The sequence below is a fragment of the Lolium rigidum genome, chromosome 2 (genome assembly GCF_022539505.1).
Source record: "Lolium rigidum isolate FL_2022 chromosome 2, APGP_CSIRO_Lrig_0.1, whole genome shotgun sequence".
Classification (NCBI taxonomy): Eukaryota; Viridiplantae; Streptophyta; class Magnoliopsida; order Poales; family Poaceae; genus Lolium; species Lolium rigidum.
Genome location: NC_061509.1, coordinates 22,636,766 through 22,656,723, shown reverse-complemented (window position 1 = coordinate 22,656,723; position 19,958 = coordinate 22,636,766). Strand labels below are relative to the sequence as shown.

The 19,958-nt window shown below is 42.9% G+C and overlaps 1 protein-coding gene across 1 annotated transcript; it reads left to right on the top strand.

The window, feature by feature from the left end:
* Nucleotides 1-2,749: 2,749 nt before the first annotated feature.
* On the top strand, nt 2,750-12,824 carry LOC124689341. The gene is made up of 11 exons (XM_047222889.1): nt 2,750-2,853; nt 5,952-6,873; nt 7,030-7,191; nt 7,283-7,436; nt 8,029-8,048; nt 8,330-8,356; nt 8,602-8,687; nt 9,578-9,760; nt 11,301-12,222; nt 12,378-12,539; nt 12,630-12,824. Exons 1-11 carry the CDS (start codon nt 2,750-2,752, stop codon nt 12,822-12,824), a joined length of 2,937 nt encoding a protein of 978 aa, XP_047078845.1.
* The last annotated feature ends 7,134 nt before the right edge of the window (nt 12,825-19,958 follow it).

Sequence of the window (19,958 nt, the reverse complement as noted above, 5' to 3'; positions counted from 1 at the left end):
AAAACTCTTACTAATTTGGTCAACAAAATATAAGATATATATCATAAAAAATACACTATTGGAAACTTCTTTTGAATATGAATCCAATGGTATAATTTTGTGACATATATCTTATATTTTGTTGACTAAATTTGTAGTCATATTTTTTTCTTTAAATGAGTAATTGCCCTGTAAACCGATATGAAGGGAGTAGTGTTATGCGTTTTTTCTTCAAAAGTGAAACAAGATGTGTGTTTGGTTCCATTTGGGCTAGATACCATTGATCTGTTGCTTGTTCGATGTTTCTCCTACGCAGAGAAAACTTAAAACTGAAAACGAGCTCCACTTCTGAACATATGTTACCAGCAAGGAAAAGGGTGATCGATAACTCGTTTTTAAAGGCAACTATATATGCAGGAGTGCCATTTACCACAGATTATGCTTTGAGATTGGTGAGACTACTTGTTCCCATTTTGACAAAACTAAAACATAATTGAAATAGATTTGAAGAGTAGAAAATGTTTCACAAGTTTCATAAACACGTGAGCAACATATGCGAAACTTTGTGAAACATACTTTGAACAGTAAATATTTTTTCAAAAGTTTCAGATATGTTTCACAAATTTCAGACACATTTCACAAATTTTTAGAAACTAGATCAACACATGGTCACTGATGTACCTACTGGAGCCGGTAAAATCGCTGGTTCAAAGGGCAATGCCCTGTAGTTGCTACTTCCACGGGTAATATCAGGACTTGTTTAGAACCTCGTGTTTCACTTACAAGTACCAATCTTCCGGCGTTTTAAATATTTAGGAAAAAATACATGATTTAATTATTTACCTGCTTTGAACCATACATATAAGAAAAAAGACTGGATAGTTTATAATAGCGGTTTTGCTATTTCTGAACCAATGTTAAGAACTGGCCAATCCAACTTCAGCATTCATGTAGGTAGTGAAGTGAAGAGAAGATCTTTGTCTTGATTCCGTAAGCTATTCTTGAAAAATAATCGTTTCTAAGTTAACTGAGCTGTTAGAATATTAGGCAATTTTCAAATGAGTTTAATTACAGATCTGAACATGAAACAAGTAGTAGTGCAAGATAAAAGAGAAAGATCACGTACATCGTGACCGGGAAGGTCGCTTCAGCAGCATCACCACCATCGTTGATGTCACCCATGGTGTAGTCGGATTTGTTGAGGAAGCACTCGAACAGACGAAGAAGATCACGAACAACAGCAAGCAGTTGCGCCGAGACGCTCCCCATCCCGCTTCCCGGTGCATGATCTCAACGAACGGGGTTTCGGAGGCCTGCTCTCCTAGACGACCGTGCACGCAGTCGTCAGGATGGGAAAGACTAGAGAGTAGCATAACAAAAGGAACTTCTAGAGAGAGAGAGAGACAGGGGAGAGACTAAAGATGTCCTCTCCAAATCTATTGTGTCTCCTGGTATAGCCTGGGAGGAGGGCCGACCGACCGTGTTGCCACGCTTACGAAACCAGGAAAGCGCGGTGAGCATGCACACGCATGGTCGACACGTACCCAACTCAGTTGGTGCACCAAGCAAAAATTTTGGCTTCCACAAAAGGTATTTCGAACTCGAGCCACCAAACGCGACGCGACGTGCGGCGGAGGAGGAAGAGTGCGCGAGGACTCCTTCTCTTCTCACTCGCTTGGAAGGACCAGAAGAGTAGCCCTTATAAACCACTCCAACTCCCTCCCAACTAGCAATGCGAGACTAAACTTTATCCCTCAAAGTTGTCTCAAGCTGGCAACGTGATGTGCCTCGAGATTTCATAAATTATAGGCTACATGGGCTGCCTTACTGGTTGCAGTCCATCTACATCCAACATGAGCTATTGTCATTCCCTTACAATAAATACATGGTAAAATGTTTATCTAAATGTCTCGTATAATCATTTAATTAAGGGGACGTGATGCCAGGAGACATGCGATTGGGAGGCACCGGCGGGTACATCCTACAGTTAAAATAAAGTTTTTACCGTTTTATCCTTACTGTGGTGGTGCGTCTAGCATTAATGGAGGATGCGAATACTGGAATCTGTTTTTAAGGTTATTGGTGTAGTACTGTAGATGGAGGTCACCTGGAGTTATTTGGACAAGCACGAATATGGGATGAGGATAGAGACGGGACACGATAAGGCATTGACAGCCAGAGTGTAGTGTCGAGGAACCGGCCGCCTGACGATCGCTGCTTCAGGGTTATTATCGGTTTAAGCACGTGCCTGCTTCCATTGGACAAACATGTAGTTGACTGGTCACCACGAAAAAACTAGTCTAGTAGTCTGCGGGCCATCTATTGTGAGCATACTACTCCTTAATTTTATTTAGTGGACTAGTTTCTCTTCTACACTCTAATTTTATTTAGTGGACTAGTTTCTCTTCTACAACCAGTATTAAAACTGACTTTCCAAAAAAGTGGAATCTTCTCTTTTTTAATAGATAACCCCATTTTACTGATCTCACAGTGAGCCACGTCACTGGATTAAAAGTCTCGGCAAACCGACGCGTCCGGTGGCCCTCTCCCCATCGATCTCTGCTGCCTTTTCAACGCTCGCAAAGTTATCTCGCGGTTTGTCCTGGACTTTCGTCCTAAAAAATTGTAACGAGGTGTTGAATCTCTGTTCGGCTTCCTCCGGCACCGCCAGCATCCCTACGACCCTACCCCTCCCCAGGAATTTGTACGGTGATTCAATACTCATGAAATCACCTCATAATTGGAGTATTCAACGAGTGAAAACTGCCGAATGGAGTTCATCCGCCACCGTTTCCTCCAGCTTAAAAGGCAGGCCATGGTGTCATCCACCACCACACCAATCAGGGCAGCCTGTTCACGCCGCCACCACTCAAGGTACCTGGCCGCTCCCCATCCTAATTCTCCCTTCCTTTTTTTACAATCCCTAAATCCCTCAGTATATCTTTCCAATCTGACGGATTCATCACCAATCCGGCAGGTTGATCTCCGGCTGGAACTGCTCGACGTTCTACACGCACAGATAAATTCAATTCGATTTCGTGCTCCCCATCCTAATTCCCCCTTCCTTTTTTTACAATCCCTAAATCCCTCAGTATATCTTTCCAATCTGACAGGTTCATCACCAATCCGGCAGGTTGATCTCCGGCTGGAACTGCTCGACGTTCTACACGCACACATAAGTTCAATTCGATTTCGTCTGCTGTTACCTCATGCCATCCAGATTTCTTGGCTTCTGGTGGCATTCTCGGCTAGATGTGTGGTATTGTATTGTATATTTCCATGCCCTTCCGATATCTCCTAGTCCTCTTCTTGACCCTTCCTCCTCCTCTATCTATATACACCCCTTCCCCTGTTTTGTTTATTTTTTTTGTTTTTTTGTTTTTGCTTTTGTTACCGATTACCATGATGTGTTTACTCTCGAATTCAGGTTGATCTTCTTTCCCGAGCTGTGCTCGGAATTGGATGGCATAGTACAGATGGTGGCTGATTGTTTGGTGCATTAGTGTCGCAGCCATCGAGATGCCATGCCTGGTTATCTGAGCATGTATGCAATGGCCATCCAATCCACTTAGCAGTTAGCACTGGTTTCAATGGTTCTGCATCTCTGCAACCAGATGAGATTTCATTTTCTGTTATCTTCTAGATGGAGTTCAGGGATATTTGGTTTGTATGCTTAATATTGGGCTCCAGGTTGTGAGGCGAAAGATGGAAAGTTAATTAGAACCTTTTGTAGACAGATATAGGACCTTATTCACATGTGTGTCCAATTTCTAGCAGCAACGGAAATTGAATCCATACAGAGTAGATCCTGCATGGATTACACGCCTCAGTTATGTTCCAGTTTTCGGCTACAGATTTTCTTAGCTATGTGGTATGTCTGAATTGGGGCAGAGCTGAAGACATTGCCAGAATTTGCATACTGTCAGGATGCATCTATAACTCAATGTATAGTGCATGGAAGTACATAGCTATATGAAATTCTGGTAATTTTTCTTAAGTCTCATTTTGTAAGGATAATTACAAACCAATATCTTTACTTGGTGCTACCAACAGAAACGCCCAACTTGGTCCCTAGCGTAGGAAGTAGAAGTTTGTAATATAACTGTACAATATAGATAGAGCACCAATATGTTGTAATAGTTGTTAATTTGAAATTCTCAGAATTATTATCCATCTCAAATACGTTTGTGTTCAACTTCATGTCCTTCATGTTTCTTCTCACAAAAGACCATGCTTGATGACCTCAATTCTTAGTGACAATTATTTTCATTTTGTTCCTGATTGTGGGCATAACATGGCTATGTATGTTTGTAAGATGAAAAAAATCCTTGGCTATAAATACAATTTTATTCACAAGAACTATTTTCTTTGGGCTAAATGTCCACTACCAATTTCCGCAGCAACGCGCGGGGTATCATCTAGTATATATAAGAGCATCTCCCATCTTAACCGGTGCCTCTAAAAGCCCCATGCATTCCGATTGGGACCGAACACAAATACATGCTACATCGGGTATCTCATATCTGTCAAAAGGTGGACCCAACATGCGGGTGCCATCTGCTAGCGACCTCTCTCTCTATCTCGTGCCACCGCCTCAGTTTGCAGGTCCATCCGCCAATATGAGTCACCACCAATGTCGTAGGGTGATCGTCGTCGCTCTTGTTTGTCATTTTAGATGTCTTTTGGCCACAGCAACATCAGCTGCGCAGGATGAATCCAACCATTTGATACCGCACCGCCGCCGCCGAGGGCCCACTTAAGCTCCAAGCGTTGAAACAACATTATTTGGGGCTCCAAAACAAATAAGGAAGTGAGCCATGGACTCATGGACCATTCTCCCTAATGAGTGTCGAAGGTAGATATGTGTGTTGTTGAAGATCATGTCTCGAATCTCGATGCTGAAGCCCATGTCGTACGGAATAAAACTCTCACAACTCTATGTCAATTTTGGTATGGCTGTGTGGCTATCACCAGGGAGCATGTGGTTTTTTCTCTCGCAGATCATTGGCTCCCGATCGGACCAAATGTTGTAGTAAGATGTTTCGACCAGTCTCGGCGATTGTCGTGACGATGTTTTAGTTATAGGTTCCCGCGGTTTCATTATTTCGTGATCCTGCTTTTCTTCTCGAGGTTAGCTATAGTGCTAGTATTTTAGTTATTAGTGCGATAGTATGTACCTTAGCCCCATAAAAATGTTGATGTGATAGCTAATTAAGAAGTACAAAGAATTAGAATAACGGAGGATACGGATTACGGTATCATAGCGCATATTATCAGTAAATTTGATCTCAAATAAATTTTGTAGTACATAATTTTGCATTGAAATTTTACAAATCAATAAATATAATAAAACTATGATAATACTCAATGATACTATGCATTATAGAAATACTATTACACAAGTATGATACTATTGTATGACACACTATGGTGATGAAGGATGGTACAACTTACCATGCAAGGGTGGGTTCAGCAATTTAGGTTCTCACATATTCAGAGGTGCATGGCTTGCTTTTTCCATAATATTGGGGATTATTTAGCTTGTGTGCGTGTTTGGTTATTTAGATCATTTTTTTTACCAATTTTCACAATAGATTTATAATAAGTGTTGGAGATTTAGCTTAATTTAGTTTAAATTTAAATTAAAACCTGAACATTTTCTATTGATTGGAGGAAGTAGTAGAGACGTAAAGAAATGAAACTAGAGATGAGCAGCTCGAGAAAACATTAATCAGGAATTTATTACTATCGCAGGTCGTGATCTGGCGTTCAATAGGAAGTTGGACGTTCGCTAAAAACGCCGATATCAGAAGCCGGAAGTCCATCAACCGATTCTCGTCTTCCTAGCGACTGGACTTACCGGCGGCCAGGTGAGTGTCCACCGCTCCGCCGCCGCAAGGCATCGATCTGCTCCTCCCATCCCATCCCATTCTCTCCACCCTTGCGTCGCCTGACCATTTGTTGCCTCGCAGCGGCGACGACGCCCGTCGCCTGTTCGACGGAATGCCTCCTCGGAAGAAGCGCAATAGTGAGCTGCCGGTGAGCGTCACCGACCGCATTGGCGCCCTCCCCGACAGTATCCTCCACCACTTGCTCTCCTTCCTCCCAGCGCAGGCCGCCGTTCGGACGTGCGTGCTTGCCCGGCGCTGGCGCTACCTCTGGAGGTATACCACGGGCCTGCGCATCGTCGGCCTGGAGGAGGATGGGGAATACAAAGTCAGCGACCTCCATAACTTCGTGGAACATCTGCTGATCCTGCGTGAGCGCACCGACCTAGACTTTGTCCAGATCCAATTCAGCGAATTCTGTGAAGAAGATCAGCCTTGTGTGAACTTGTGGGTCCGTTTTGCTGTGATGTGCAAAGTTCGGGCGCTCACCCTTCATATCAGTTATGAACGTCTCAACCTAGACGACCTGCCTCTTGTCTCTAGGCATCTGAGAACATTAGACCTTGCTGGTGTAGCCCTACAAAAGTCCTTTCTTGATTTTGCTAGCTGTCCTGCGTTGGAGGATCTGAAGATGAGTTGTTGCAGCATCTTTGCTGGTAAGGTATCGTCCCGTTCCCTGAAGCATTTGAGCATCTATTACTGCAGCTACGATTTGGATTGCCGGATCCATATTTCTACTCCGTGCCTTGTCTCTCTGAAAATCGATCATAATTCTGGTAGAACACCATTTCTTGAAAACATGGCGTTGCTAGAGAGTGCGCATGTGCATCTTGGCAATTACTGCAAAGATGCCTGTTTGAATAATGACTCTGGTGTTTTCTGTGGAGCTAATAATAATGCATGTCGGAATTGTGTTCCTATTAAAGACGATTGCAGCAGAGAATGTGTACTTATGAGTGGTATCTCAAATGCTAAACACCTGAAGTTGCTACCTGAGAGTAAAACGGTATGGCACCCATCTTAAATCCTTTATGTTATGTCCTTTTTGTGTTCCAATATCTACATTGTTGCTGGACATCAGCGAAAAAAATAGGTTAGATGTGCATCATCCACATTCTCTAGTGGCTAGTTGATTTGCTTACTTTATGTGTTTTCTTTCCAGTTCGTTTTCACAAGAGATTTGAAATACTGCCCTACATTTAGCAACTTAAAGACTTTGTTTCTCAACAAGTACTGGTGTGAAGCTCCTGATTTGGATCCACTAGCTTGCATTCTGAAAAACTCGCCAGTTCTAGAGAAGCTCACTCTTCAACTTTTCTCGCCGGTATAAATCTTCTAATTGGACAATTCCTGCAATGTTAAAAATAGTTATTATTTATTGTCCATCTTGGTCAAATGTCATTTTCTTACCGTAGGGATCAAATCCTAAACTGGTAATGAAAGGAAGCTATAGTTCAATGGAGAGACCATCTGCAATATCTGAGCACCTTAACATGGTTGAAGTCAAGTGTAATGTGATCGACGACAAAATTCTTAAAGTTTTGAAGTTCCTGACTGCATTCAACATACGTAAGCTGACTAATAACACTTTTCTTGCTCTTTATATTCTGAAATTACCTTTGAAATGTGGGGAATAAACTACAAAAGCCAGCAGTGAAGAAGAAACTTCTGAATAATGTAGCAAGGACAGTTTGTAGGGATACCACATTACTCTAGTCATGAAAATATTGACCTTGTCTGGTGACATGCAAAAAAATAATCAATATAATCCAGTTATTAGTTCTGAATAAATGTCTGAATCGTTTAGTTTAGAGTGTGCATCAACTCAAATATCTAGAATAATACGATATTTGTACTCATAATGTTGTTGAACAGTTTGTGCTAACCAATGATAGTTTTTATAGGCTCAACAGATCTGAGCAGCTCCTTGCCATAGGCTAAATTATTCAGTACTTGGTTTGCTTGTGACTACAACACTAAAAAGTTTGCCATGCTTATGGACTTGCTTGGGAAGTCTCAACAATTTACATAACACATAACATGTCTCGTAGTGTATGTTTTGATTGCTTGTTTCACATTTCATTTTCCATGAAATTACTTATGAGTTATGACACTTTCTGCAATCTCTTATGGGAACTGTTTAGTTACATTTTTTTGTTAGATTATCAGGCAGAAATGGCCGTATCACATAAAATTAAGGCGTATTTTATTTTGTTAACACAAGTCTTTGACCGACAATTGCTGTCACTTGATTATTTTTTCAAACACTCTGATTTTGTATCACATAAATCACATGTTAAAAGAGTATAAACAAAGTTTCGCCCAAATTCATGTTAATATAAGTTGCATTTGGTAAAGTGAATCTCCATTTTACTTTTACTGAACTCTGTTGCAATATCTTTATTTTCATTGTCAAGTAACTGAGATTTTCGCTCTTACATTGTGTTTTCTTTTGTGTACAGGATTCGGTTTCCTGTAAGGGCGAGAAGGTATGGGCTTTCGGTCAATCTGCCATCCCCTGGCTATTGCGAGGCTTAAGCATATATTCTGTGATGATGTTTCCATCATCTTTTGCTTGTGAAGAAAATCTTATGCTGATTCTACCTAGAGGAATGGTGTAGATCCGTGATGTATAACTTATGAACTGAACAATCTAGACCATCTAGCTGGACTTTTACCCTATCATGTTCGTACTTATTTATGTTACACCTTTGGTTCATCTGAATTATTTCAGCTCTACCACTGGTTAGCACTCTTGCGGTATCCTGTAATTTCTGTTGCACTTATGGTTCATGCTGAATTTATTCAGCTCTTGGACTGGTTAGTACTATAATATTTGCTATGTGTCTATTTGTTTCATGTTCCAAGATTTGGATGTTTGGAAAAGCGAGAGGTGTTGGTTCCATTTGGGCTGGATATCATCGATCTGCTGCTTGTTCGATGTTTCGTCCTACGCAGATTAAACTGAAGACGAGCTCCAGTTGTGAACGTATGCTACCAGCAACAGATAGGGCGATACCCTGTAGTTTCTACTTCGAGGAATAATATCAGGACTTGTCTAGAACCTCTTTCACATACAAGTGCCAATCTTTCCAAGGTTCTCAATATTCAGCCAAATGGTAGTGATTTAATTATTTACCTGCTTTGAACCATACATATAAGAAAAAACAATTCGATGGAGTTTATAGTACCAGTTTTGCTATTTCTGAATCAGTGTCGAGAACTGGTCAATCCAACTTCAGGATTCATGTAGGCATTGAAGTGAAGAGAAGATCTTTATCTTAATTCCATAAGCAATTGTTAAAAAATAAATCATAAGCTGACATGTAGGCATTCCGTGGCCCAAAATGTAAGGTGTTCAAGGATTAGTTCAAAATCAAATCTTATTAACTTTGATCAAATATTTAGGAAAAAATATTTACATCTACAATATCGAATGGACGCGTTAAAAAAATATATTTTATGATGAACCTATTGATATTGATTCAGTATTATAAATGTTCATATTTTTGTATATAAACTTTGTCAAACTTTAGAACGTTGATTTTTTACTAATCTTTAGGGGCTTTACATTTTGGGACGGAGGGAGTACATGATAAATATTGATAGAAATGTCTGGTAAAATGTTGATCCACATTTGGCACTCCGTTTTCTTATCATTCCGGCGCTACTCAGATTTCTTTGTCAATGCAAATACGCCACTCTTACAGCGTCTTTTCGTTCTCCCGCCCAACATCGTCGCCTTCTTCCTCATCTTCGGCGTACACCTTGGCTTCCTGCTGCGTGAAGGACGACAGCCCGCTGGTGCCGTCGATGATCATGTCCTTCAAGATGGCGTCGCCCGGCATCGGGCCGAACGGAACTTGCGCGCTGCAGCTCGCGGCGAACTGCTGGTAGCTGGTGTGTGGGCCAGGGTGAGGAGGAGGCCTGCCTCCACTGTAGGAAGTGAGCCGGACCTCAGGCGATTCGGTCGACATCATGTGCAAGTCGCCAGTGGTGAAAGTGTTTGGGGATGCGAAGGTGTTGGGGTTAAACCCACCGAGCGTGTCGAAATCGTGGCAGCTCGGCGAGAAGCGGGACAGGTGGGGTGGGTTACCTTGGGCGTCATGGAACAAAGGCGACGGCGACGAGGTGGACGGTGATGGCGAGGAGACGCGGCCCTGGCTGACGTTCCACGCGGCAGGGACGAGCGGATGCGCGGGGGGTGTGGGGTGCTGCCATGGCAACGGCCCGCTCCATCAACGCAACCTCCTTCGCCATCGCTGTCGCAACCCTCTTTGCCTTCAGCTTTGCCTCCCTCGGGTGGCGGCTGGCGTTCTAAATCGCCACCGCTGGATGTCGAACACCCACTCGGCGTTGGTCATCCCCGGCGGCCTCTAATTGAAGATGAGTGTCTGTGCCGCCTTCTTCGCGGGAGCAGGCTTGGCGGTGAGGGCGTCCGGCGCCGACGTGCGCGGAGCGACGTACTACCTCATCTTCATGGTCATGGTTGTACGGCGGAGCGAGGCGATGGCTAGCGCGGCGTGCGTGGGCGAAATGGCGGGAACTGGACGAGAGAGGGGGAAAGGGGTGGTATGGCGCCAAGGTTGGCGGGAAATCTAACGATTTTTGGGAGAAACTAGTCCTATCATGCCGACAGAGCTAGCCCGCGCTTGCTTTTAGCGCCATCCGACGTCCCCGATGGCCTCCCGCCGGATTGGGTTCGACCTGGGGTACCAGATGAAAATACGCGCCAACGTCGGTGCGAAAATATTTTTGGGGCGTGCGAGCTGGCGAAGGATTTTGGCGCCGGCGCATCTATTTTCGTTTGGGGCTATAGGGAGGGTGAGTGGAGTGCTCTAAATGTTCATATTTTTATATATAAATTTGGTCAAACTTAAAAACATTGACTTTTGATTAATCTTTAGATGCTTTACATTTTGCGATGGAGGGAGTACATGGTAAAATATTGATATAAATGTCTGGTAAAATGTTGATCCATTGGCATTCTGTTTTCTTATCATTCCGGCACTACTTAGATTTATTTATCAATGCAAATACGCCAGACTCTTACAGCGTCTTTTCATTTGTGTACATGCTCCAGTTTCTAAGTAAGAGAGTGTAAGACTCCAGTTATTGGTGGATTTATATTCAGAAATGCAAGGCTTAACACAAATGTTGCGACAATGTTTCCATCTTATTTTAAGCAGCAGATAATGTTCAGTCATTCATCTTCCTATCGGGTACACCGTACACACCACACCGACCAATGAAGCAGCATTGAGGCTACTCTGTAGTACCCTCCTCCTTTTCACGGTCGACCGCCAACACATTTCGACACCCGGCGGCGGCGACGACTCGGATTTGCCGGTGAGGCATCGACGCCGCAAGGCACGCATCTATCCGTCCCATCCAATTCTCCCCACCCTCCTTTAACCTTTTTTTGCCTCGCAGCGCCGGCGACGCCCGCCACCTGTTCGACGGAATGTCTCCACGGAAGAAGCGCAATAGTGCGCCGCCGGTGAGCGTCACCGACCGCATTGGCGCCCTCCCCGACAGTATCCTCCACCACGTGCTCTCCTTCCTCCCAGCGCAGGCCGCCGTTCGGACGTGCGTGCTTGCCCGGCGCTGGCGCCATCTCTGGAGGTATACCACCGGCCTGCGCATCGTCGGCCTGGAGGAGGAGGGGGATTACATGGTCAAAGACCTCCATAAGTTCGTGGAACATCTGCTGATCCTGCGTGAGCGCACCGACCTAGACACTGTCCAGATCAAATTCAGCGAATTCGATGAGGAAGATCAGCCCTTTGTGAACTTGTGGGTCCGTTTTGCTGTGATGTGCAAAGTTCGGGCGCTCACCCTCCATATCAGTTATGAACATCTCTACCTAGACGACCTGCCTCTTGTCTCTCGGCATCTGAGAACTTTAGACCTTGATGGTGTAACCCTACAAAAGACCTTTCTTGATTTTGCTAGTTGTCCAGGATTGGAGGATCTGAGGATGAGTCATTGCAGCATCTTTGCTGGTAAGGTATCGTCCCGTTCCCTGAAGCATTTGAGCATCTATTACTGCAGCTACGACTTGGATTGCCGGATCCATATTTCTACTCCGTGCCTTGTCTCTCTGAAAATCCATCATTATTCTGGTAGAACACCATTTCTTGAAAACATGGCGTTGCTAGAGAGTGCACATGTGTATCTTGGCAATTACTGCGAAGATGCCTGTTTGAACAATGCCTCTGGTGTTTTCTGTGGAGCTAATAATAATGCATGTCAGAATTGTGTTCCTATTAAAGATGATTGCAGCAGAGAATGTGTTCTTTTGGGTGGTATCTCAAATGCTAAACACCTGAAGTTGCTACCTGGGAGTAAAACGGTATGACACCAGTCTTAAAATCCTTTATGTTATGCCCTTTTTGTGACTCAATATCTACATTGTTGCTGGACATAAGGGAAAAACAGATTACATATGCATCATCCACATTCTCTAGTGGCTAGTTGATTTGCTTACTTTTTGTATTTTCTTTCCAGTTCATTTTCGCAAGAGATTTAAAACACTGCCCTACATTTACCAAGTTAAAGACTTTGTTGCTCAATGAGTACTGGTGGGAGGGTCCTGATTTGGATCCGCTAGCTTGCATTCTGAAAAATTCACCAGTTTTAGAGAAGCTCACTCTTCAACTTTTTTCCACGGTATAAATCTTCTAATTGCACAATTGCTGCAATGTTAAAGTTAGTTATTATCTATTGTCCATGTTGGTTAAATATTATTTCTTACCGTAGGGACCAAATCATAAAGTGGTAATGAAAGGAAGCTATAGTTCAATGGAGAGACCATCTGCAATATCGGAGCATCTTAACATGGTTGAATTCAAGTGTAATGTGATCGACGAGAAAATTCTTAAAGTTTTGAAGTTCCTGACTACATTCAACATACGTAAGCTGACTAATAACACTTTTCTTGCTCTTGTCTGGTGACATGCAAAAAAATAAACAATGAAGTCCATTTATTAGTTCTGAATAAATGTCTAAATCGTTTACTTTAGAGTGTGCATCAACTCAAATATCTAGAATAATATGATATTTGTACTCATCATGTTGTTGAACAGTTTGTGCTAACCAATGATAGTTTTTATAGGCTCAACAGATCTGAGCAGCTCCTTGCCATGGGCTAAATTATTCAGTACTTGGTTTGCTTGTGACTACAACACTAAAAAGTTTGCCATGTTTATGGACTTGCTTGGGAAGTCTCAACAATTTACATAACACATAACATGTCTCGTAGTGTATGTTTTGATTGCTTGTTTCACATTTCATTTTCCATTAAGTTACTTATGAGTTATTGCACTTTCTGCAATCTCTTATGGGAACTGTTTAGTTAGATTTTTTGTTAGATTATCAGCCAGAAATGGCCGTATCACATAAAATTAAGGCGTATTTTATTTTGTTAACACAAGTCTTTGACTGACAATTCCTGTCACTTGATTAGTTTTTAAAAGCACCCTGTTATGATACTGATTTTGTATCACATAAATCACATGTTAAAGGAGTATAAACAAAGTTTCGCCCAAATTCATGTTAATATAAGTTGCATTTGGTAAAGTGAATCTCCATTTTACTTTTACCGAACTCTGTTGCAATATCTTTATTTTGATTGTCAAGTAACTGAGATTTTTCGGTCAATGCTGATACACGAGGCTCTTACATTGTATTTTCTTTTGTGTACAGGATTCGGTTTCCTGTAAGTTATGGGCTTTCGGTCAATCTGCCATCCCCTGGCTATTGCGAGGCTTAAGCATATATTCTGCGATGATGTTTCCATCATTTTTTTCTTGTGAAGAAAATCTTATGCTGATTCTACTTAAGAGGAATGGTGTAGAATACGTGATGTATAACTTATGAACTGAACAATCTAGACCATCTAGCTGGACTTTTACCCTATCATGTTCGTACTTATTTCTGTTACCCCTTTGGTTCATCTGAATTATTTCAGCTCTACCACTGGTTAGCACTCTTGCCGTATCCTGTAATTTCTGTTGCACTTATGGTTCATGCTGAATTTATTCAGCTCTTGGACTGTTTTTTTTTTTTTTTTTTTTTTTGCGATAAAGCTCTTGGACTGGTTAGTACTATAATATTTGCTATGTGTCTATTTGTTTCATGTTCGAAGATTTGGATGTTTGGAAAAGTGAGAGGTGTTGGTTCCATTTGGGCTGGATATCATCGATTTGCTGCTTGTTCGATGTTTCGCCTACGCAGAGTAAACTGAAAACGAGCTCCAGTTGTGAACGTATGCTACCAGCAACAGATAGGGCGATACCCTGTAGTTTCTACTTCGAGGGATAATATTAGGACTTGTCTAGAAGCTCTTTCACATACAAGTGCCAATCTTTCCAAGGTTCTCAATATTCAGCCAAATGGTAGTGAGTTAATTATTTACCTGCTTTGAACCATACATATAAGAAAAAACAATTCGATGGAGTTTATAGTACCAGTTTTGCTATTTCTGAATCAGTGTTGAGAACTGGTCAATCCAACTTCAGGGTTCATGTAGGCATTGAAGTGAAGAGAAGATCTTTATCTTAATTCCATATTCCACATTTTGGGACAGAGGGAGTACATGGTAAAATATTGATATAAATGTCTGGTAAAATGTTGATCCACATTTGGCACTCTGTTTTCTTATCATTCCGGCACTACTCAGATTTCTTTGTCAATGCAAATACGCCAGACTATTACAGCGTCTTTTTGTTCTCCCACCCAACGCCGCACCTTCTTCCTCATCTTCGGCGTACGCCTCGGCTTCCTGCTGCGTGAAGGACGACAGCCTGCTGGTGCCGTCGATGATCATGTCCTTCAAGATGGCGTCGCCCGGCATCGGGCTGAACGGCACTTGCGCGTTGCTGCTTGCGGCGAACTGCTGGTAGCCGGGGTGAGGGCCAGGGTGAGGAGGAGGCCCGCCTCCACTGTAGGAATTGCGTCGGAGCTCAGGCGATTCGGTCGATAGCATTGCGTAGGTCGTCGGTGGTGAAAGTGTTTGGGAGGTGAAGGTGTCGGGGTTAAACCCACCGAGCGTGGTGAAATCGTGGCAGCTCGGCGAGAAGCGGGACAGGTGGGGTGGGTTACCTTGTGCGTCATGGAACAAACACGATGGCGACGAGGTGGACGGTGACGGCGAGGAGACGCTGCCCTAGCTGCCGCTCCACGCGGTGGGGACGAACGGATGCGCGGGGGTGTGGGGCGCCGAGATGGCAGCGGCTCGATCCATCAACGCCAGCCTCCTTCGCCGCCGCTGTCGCAACCATCTTCGCCTTCAGCTTTGCCTCCCTCGAGCGGCGGCTGGCATTCTAAATCGCCCACCGCTGGATGTCGAACACCCACTCGGCGTTGGTCATCCACGGTGGCCTCTAATTGATGACGAGTGTCTGTGCCGCCTTCTTCTTCGGGGGAGTGATGACCCACAAGTATAGGGGGTGTATCGTAGTATCTTCGATAAGTAAGAATGTCGATCCCAACGAGGAGCAGAAGGTGTTGACAAGCAGTTTCGATGAAGGTTTCACTTGTAAATGCTCACGAGACAAGTATTCGGGGGGTTTTGATGTAACGGATGAATAAAGTACGAGTAGGTAAAATGCGAGAGAAATAATTGCAGCGAGTGGCCCAATCCTTTTTAGCACAAAGGACAAGCCGGTTTGTTTACTTATAATGACCAAACGTTCTCGAGGACACACGGGATTTTAGTCTAGTGCTTTCGCTACATACAGCTGATTAATCTTCATTGTTTTGATAAGTGTTGTGTGGGTGAACCTATGCTAATGTACCGCCCTTCCTAGGACTAATACATACTTGTGATTATACCCCTTGCAAGCATCCGCAACTACAAGAAAGTAATTAAGATAAATCTAACCACAGCCTTAAACTGCGAGATCCTGCGATCCCTCCCGCATCGATATACCAACGGGGGTTTAGGTTTACGTCACTCCGGCAACCCCGCAATTGGCAAACGAGTACAAGATGCATTCCCCTAGGCCCATAAATGGTGAAGTGTCGTGTAGTCGACGTTCACACGACACCACTAGAAGAATAACACCACAACTTAAATATCATAACATTGAATATTACTCAACCATAGTTCACTACTAACATTTAGACTTCACCCATGTCCTCAAGAACTAAACGAACTACTCACGAGACATCATATGGAACATGATCAGAGGTGATATGATGATGAATAACAATCTGAACATAGACCTTGGTTCAATGGTTTCACTCAATAACATAAACAACAAGTAGAAATCAGTACGGGAGAGTTTCCCCTATCAAACAATCAAGATCAAACCCAAATTGCTACAGCGGTGACGAGGTGCTGCGGAGGAGATGGCGGTGATGATGATGAAGATGATGGTGATGGTGATGGAGATGATGTCCAGCTCGATGGCGGTGACGATGGCGTCGATTTCCCCCTCCGGGAGGGAATTTCCCCGGCGGATTCCTGCCCGCCGGAGAGCTCTTTTCTCTCTCGGTGTTCTCCGCCCCGCGAGGCGGGCTGTAACCCTTCGTGAGGATTCCTCTGTGTCTTAGGTCTTCGGGACGAAGGGTTTCGCGAAGAAAAGGAGGCGAAAGAGGCCGAGGGGCCCCACACCACATGGTGGCGCGGCCAGGCCATGGGCCGCGCCACCCTATGGTGTGGGCCCACCCTGGGTCCAGCTGGCTCCCTCTTCTGGCTTCCTCCGTCATCTGGAAAAATAGGATTTTCTGTAAAACTTCCTTCCACAGTTGATCTTCCGAAATATCGCATCCTGACGGTGCTTTTTCCAGCAGAATCCTGGCTCCGGTGCTCAATCTCCAAATAATCATGAAACATGCAAAATAGATGAAATAACATAAGTATTGTGTCCCAATATGAAATATATCAATGAATAACAGCAAATTATGATATAAAATAGTGATGCAAATTGGACGTATCAACTCCCCCAAGCTTAGACTTCGCTTGTCCCCAAGCGAAACTGAACTCTGGAAACAGGTCCACATGTTTATGGAGTGAAGAGTCGATAAATAAAATACGGACAAGAAGCATCATATTCATTCACACAAGACATTATAGTAAACAACTTCCTCATATAATTCAATCTTGAAACAAGTATAAGGTAGTCACAAATAAAGGTGCATAAGGAATCATAATTGGTGATGGCAAACTTTGTTCTTGGTCAGAGAACATTTAACAAATTATATTCATCTGTTGAGGAGCGCTCTCATATTAAAAACTTATGGTAGACTTGCATACTCAATCATATTAATCATTGATGACTTCAAAGCTATATTCATTCAAGGTAAAACTTGTACTAAACAAGAAAGAGTAAAGACATGATGAAGCAAATCACAATATAATAGTTTAATCACAACAACTCAAATGCTTGCTTGAGATAGAGGGAAATAGGTTTACTGACTCAACATAAAGTAAAAGACAGGCCCTTCGCAGAGGGAAGCGAGGATTAAATCATGTGCTAGAGCTTTTTCGAGTTTTGAAATCATATAAAGAGAATAAAAGTAAAGTTTCGAGAGGTGTTTGTTGTTGTCAACGTTGGCGGCGGGTACTCTAACCCCCTTGCCAAACAAACCTCCAAAGAGCGGCTCCCATGAAGGACGTTATCTCTACCGAGCAAGGTAGATCATCCCTTTTCTCTTTTGTTTACACATGTATTTTAGTTTATTTAAGGATGACACTCCCCCAACCTTTGCTTACACAAGCCATGGCTAACCGAATCCTCGGGTGCCTTCCAACAATCTCATACCATGGAGGAGTGCCTATTGCAAAATTAAGTTGCTTACTGATGAATCAGGGCAAAACATGTGAAGAGAATTATTAATGAAAGTTGATTAATTGGGGCTGGGAACTCCGTTGCCAGCTATTATTGCAAAATTATAGGATAAGTGGATGAAGCCACTAGTCCTTTAGTGGAGGCTGCCTAACAAGACTGAAAGATAAAACACCACATACTTCCTCATGAGCTATAAAACATTGACACAAATAAGAAGTAATAAGTTTTGAATTGTTTAAAGGTAGCACATGAAGTATTTACTTGGAATGGCAGACAATACCATGCATTAGGTAGGTATGGTGGACACATATGGCATAGGTTTGGGTTCGAGGTTTGGATGCACGAGAAGTATTCCCTCTCGGTACGGGTCTTTGGCTAGCAAGGTTAATTAGCAAGCATAAGAGTTGAGGGAAACAAACAAATATACATGTGATAGAAACAATCATGCATCTTACTTGTAAGCACAAACAGTTTTAACTTTAGAATACTAAGCTAAGAGCTGATAAGAAAGATAATAATATCTTCTACATGTACTTCCTCTATTCTTCTAAAACTCAAAGTGTTGTTGCTATTGACCATTGCTAAGTTTGCCAAAACCAAATAGATTAACTCAATGCTCCCAAAGTGGTACCAATACTAGAATCAAGATCAATCATATAGCAGAAATTGCAAACTAAAATAAGATGTGCAATATGTAAATGATAAGACTTCTCATTAATATTCCATAACGATAACTCACACCAAGGGATACATAGACAAACTAAAGGAGAGATACTTCCATACTGCAACCCATCTCATACGATAACTTCCCTACTCATGATATGACACTACTTGATAGTAAAAAGTAAAAGGTAATGATAATGTGATACCGCGGCACTCCCCCAAGCTTGGAACAAACCAAGGGGATGCCAATACTGATGATGAATTACTCCTTCAGCGATGGTGGTGATGAATTCTTCCCGCGCTTCTTAATAAACTCCTTCAACTTCAGTTTCTTAGCTTGACAATTCTGCACTAAGATTCGAAGAGATTCATTGTTATCTGAGGTTGGCGATGACGACCTTGTGATGCGAATCGAGTGGTATTCAATCATTCTTCGGAGACGGCAATTCTCCTCCTAGAGTATCTCCACCTCTCTTCTTAGAGCCCGATATTGATCACAAAACTCATCAGTAATCTGTAGAACTTCTTCCATCATGGGGAAGGAGTCGAGGCTAAGAGCGGGTGGTAGAGGTCCACGCAAGTTATGAGAAAAAGAACGTTGAGTGTCAACGAGATCCCACCAAGATTTGCTTGCTCCCTCCGGCTTGCTGATCTTGTCTTGATGGCACCTCCTTCACTTCTTCCTCCGAAAGCCCCTTGCCCTTGTTCTTGGAGACCATGGTGCCTCTAAACTGAAAACGAGATCCTGGCAGAAACAGCTCGAAACAAAACACGTCGAGAGAACGATATACGGACCTCCGGGAGTCCGGGGATTTTATAATAAAAAATTTCGGAACAAACGGAAAGTACCGAGATCGAACCGAGTCGGAAAGGGGCGACGAGGCGGCCGGACCATAGGTCGGCGCGGGCCCGAGTCGGGCCGCGCCGGCCTATGGTGGCACGCCCTCGTGCGTACTTTCCACTCCGTTTCGATCTCGTAATTTTTCTTATTTTTCAAAAACAACAAAAATAATGTTCGGAAAGTAAATCGCGAACTTTTCATTACCGATGCTTGTTACCTATTCAAAGTTGAGTTACGGCGGATTGTCAATTTGTCCTTTGATGAAAGCCTCCGGTGTTTCCACTCGAATAATATCAATATCAACATTATAAGAATCACCTGAGATATAATGCTTGAGTCTTTGTCCATTCACCACTTGCGTAGCATTGCCTTGGAGAGAGCTAATTTTAATTGCTCCTGAACGATACACCTCCTCAACAACATACGGTCCTTCCCATTTCGAGAGTAATTTCCCGCAAAGAATCTGAGGACGAGACCGATACAATAGGACTTTATCCCCAATATTAAACTCTCTTTTGATAATCCTTCTATCATGCCATTTTTTTACTTTTTCTTTAAAGAGTTTAGCATTTTCATAAGCTTCACTTCTCCATTCATCTAGAGAACTTAATTGTAACAACCTCTTATCACCGGCAAGTTTAGGATCTTTATTTAATTCTCTAACCGCCTAGATAAGCTTTGTGTTCTAGTTCTAAAGGTAAATGACAAGCTTTTCAAGTAAACCATTTTATAAGGTGACATTCCCATGGGGTTTTTATAAGCGAGTTCTATAAGCCCATAGTGCGTCTT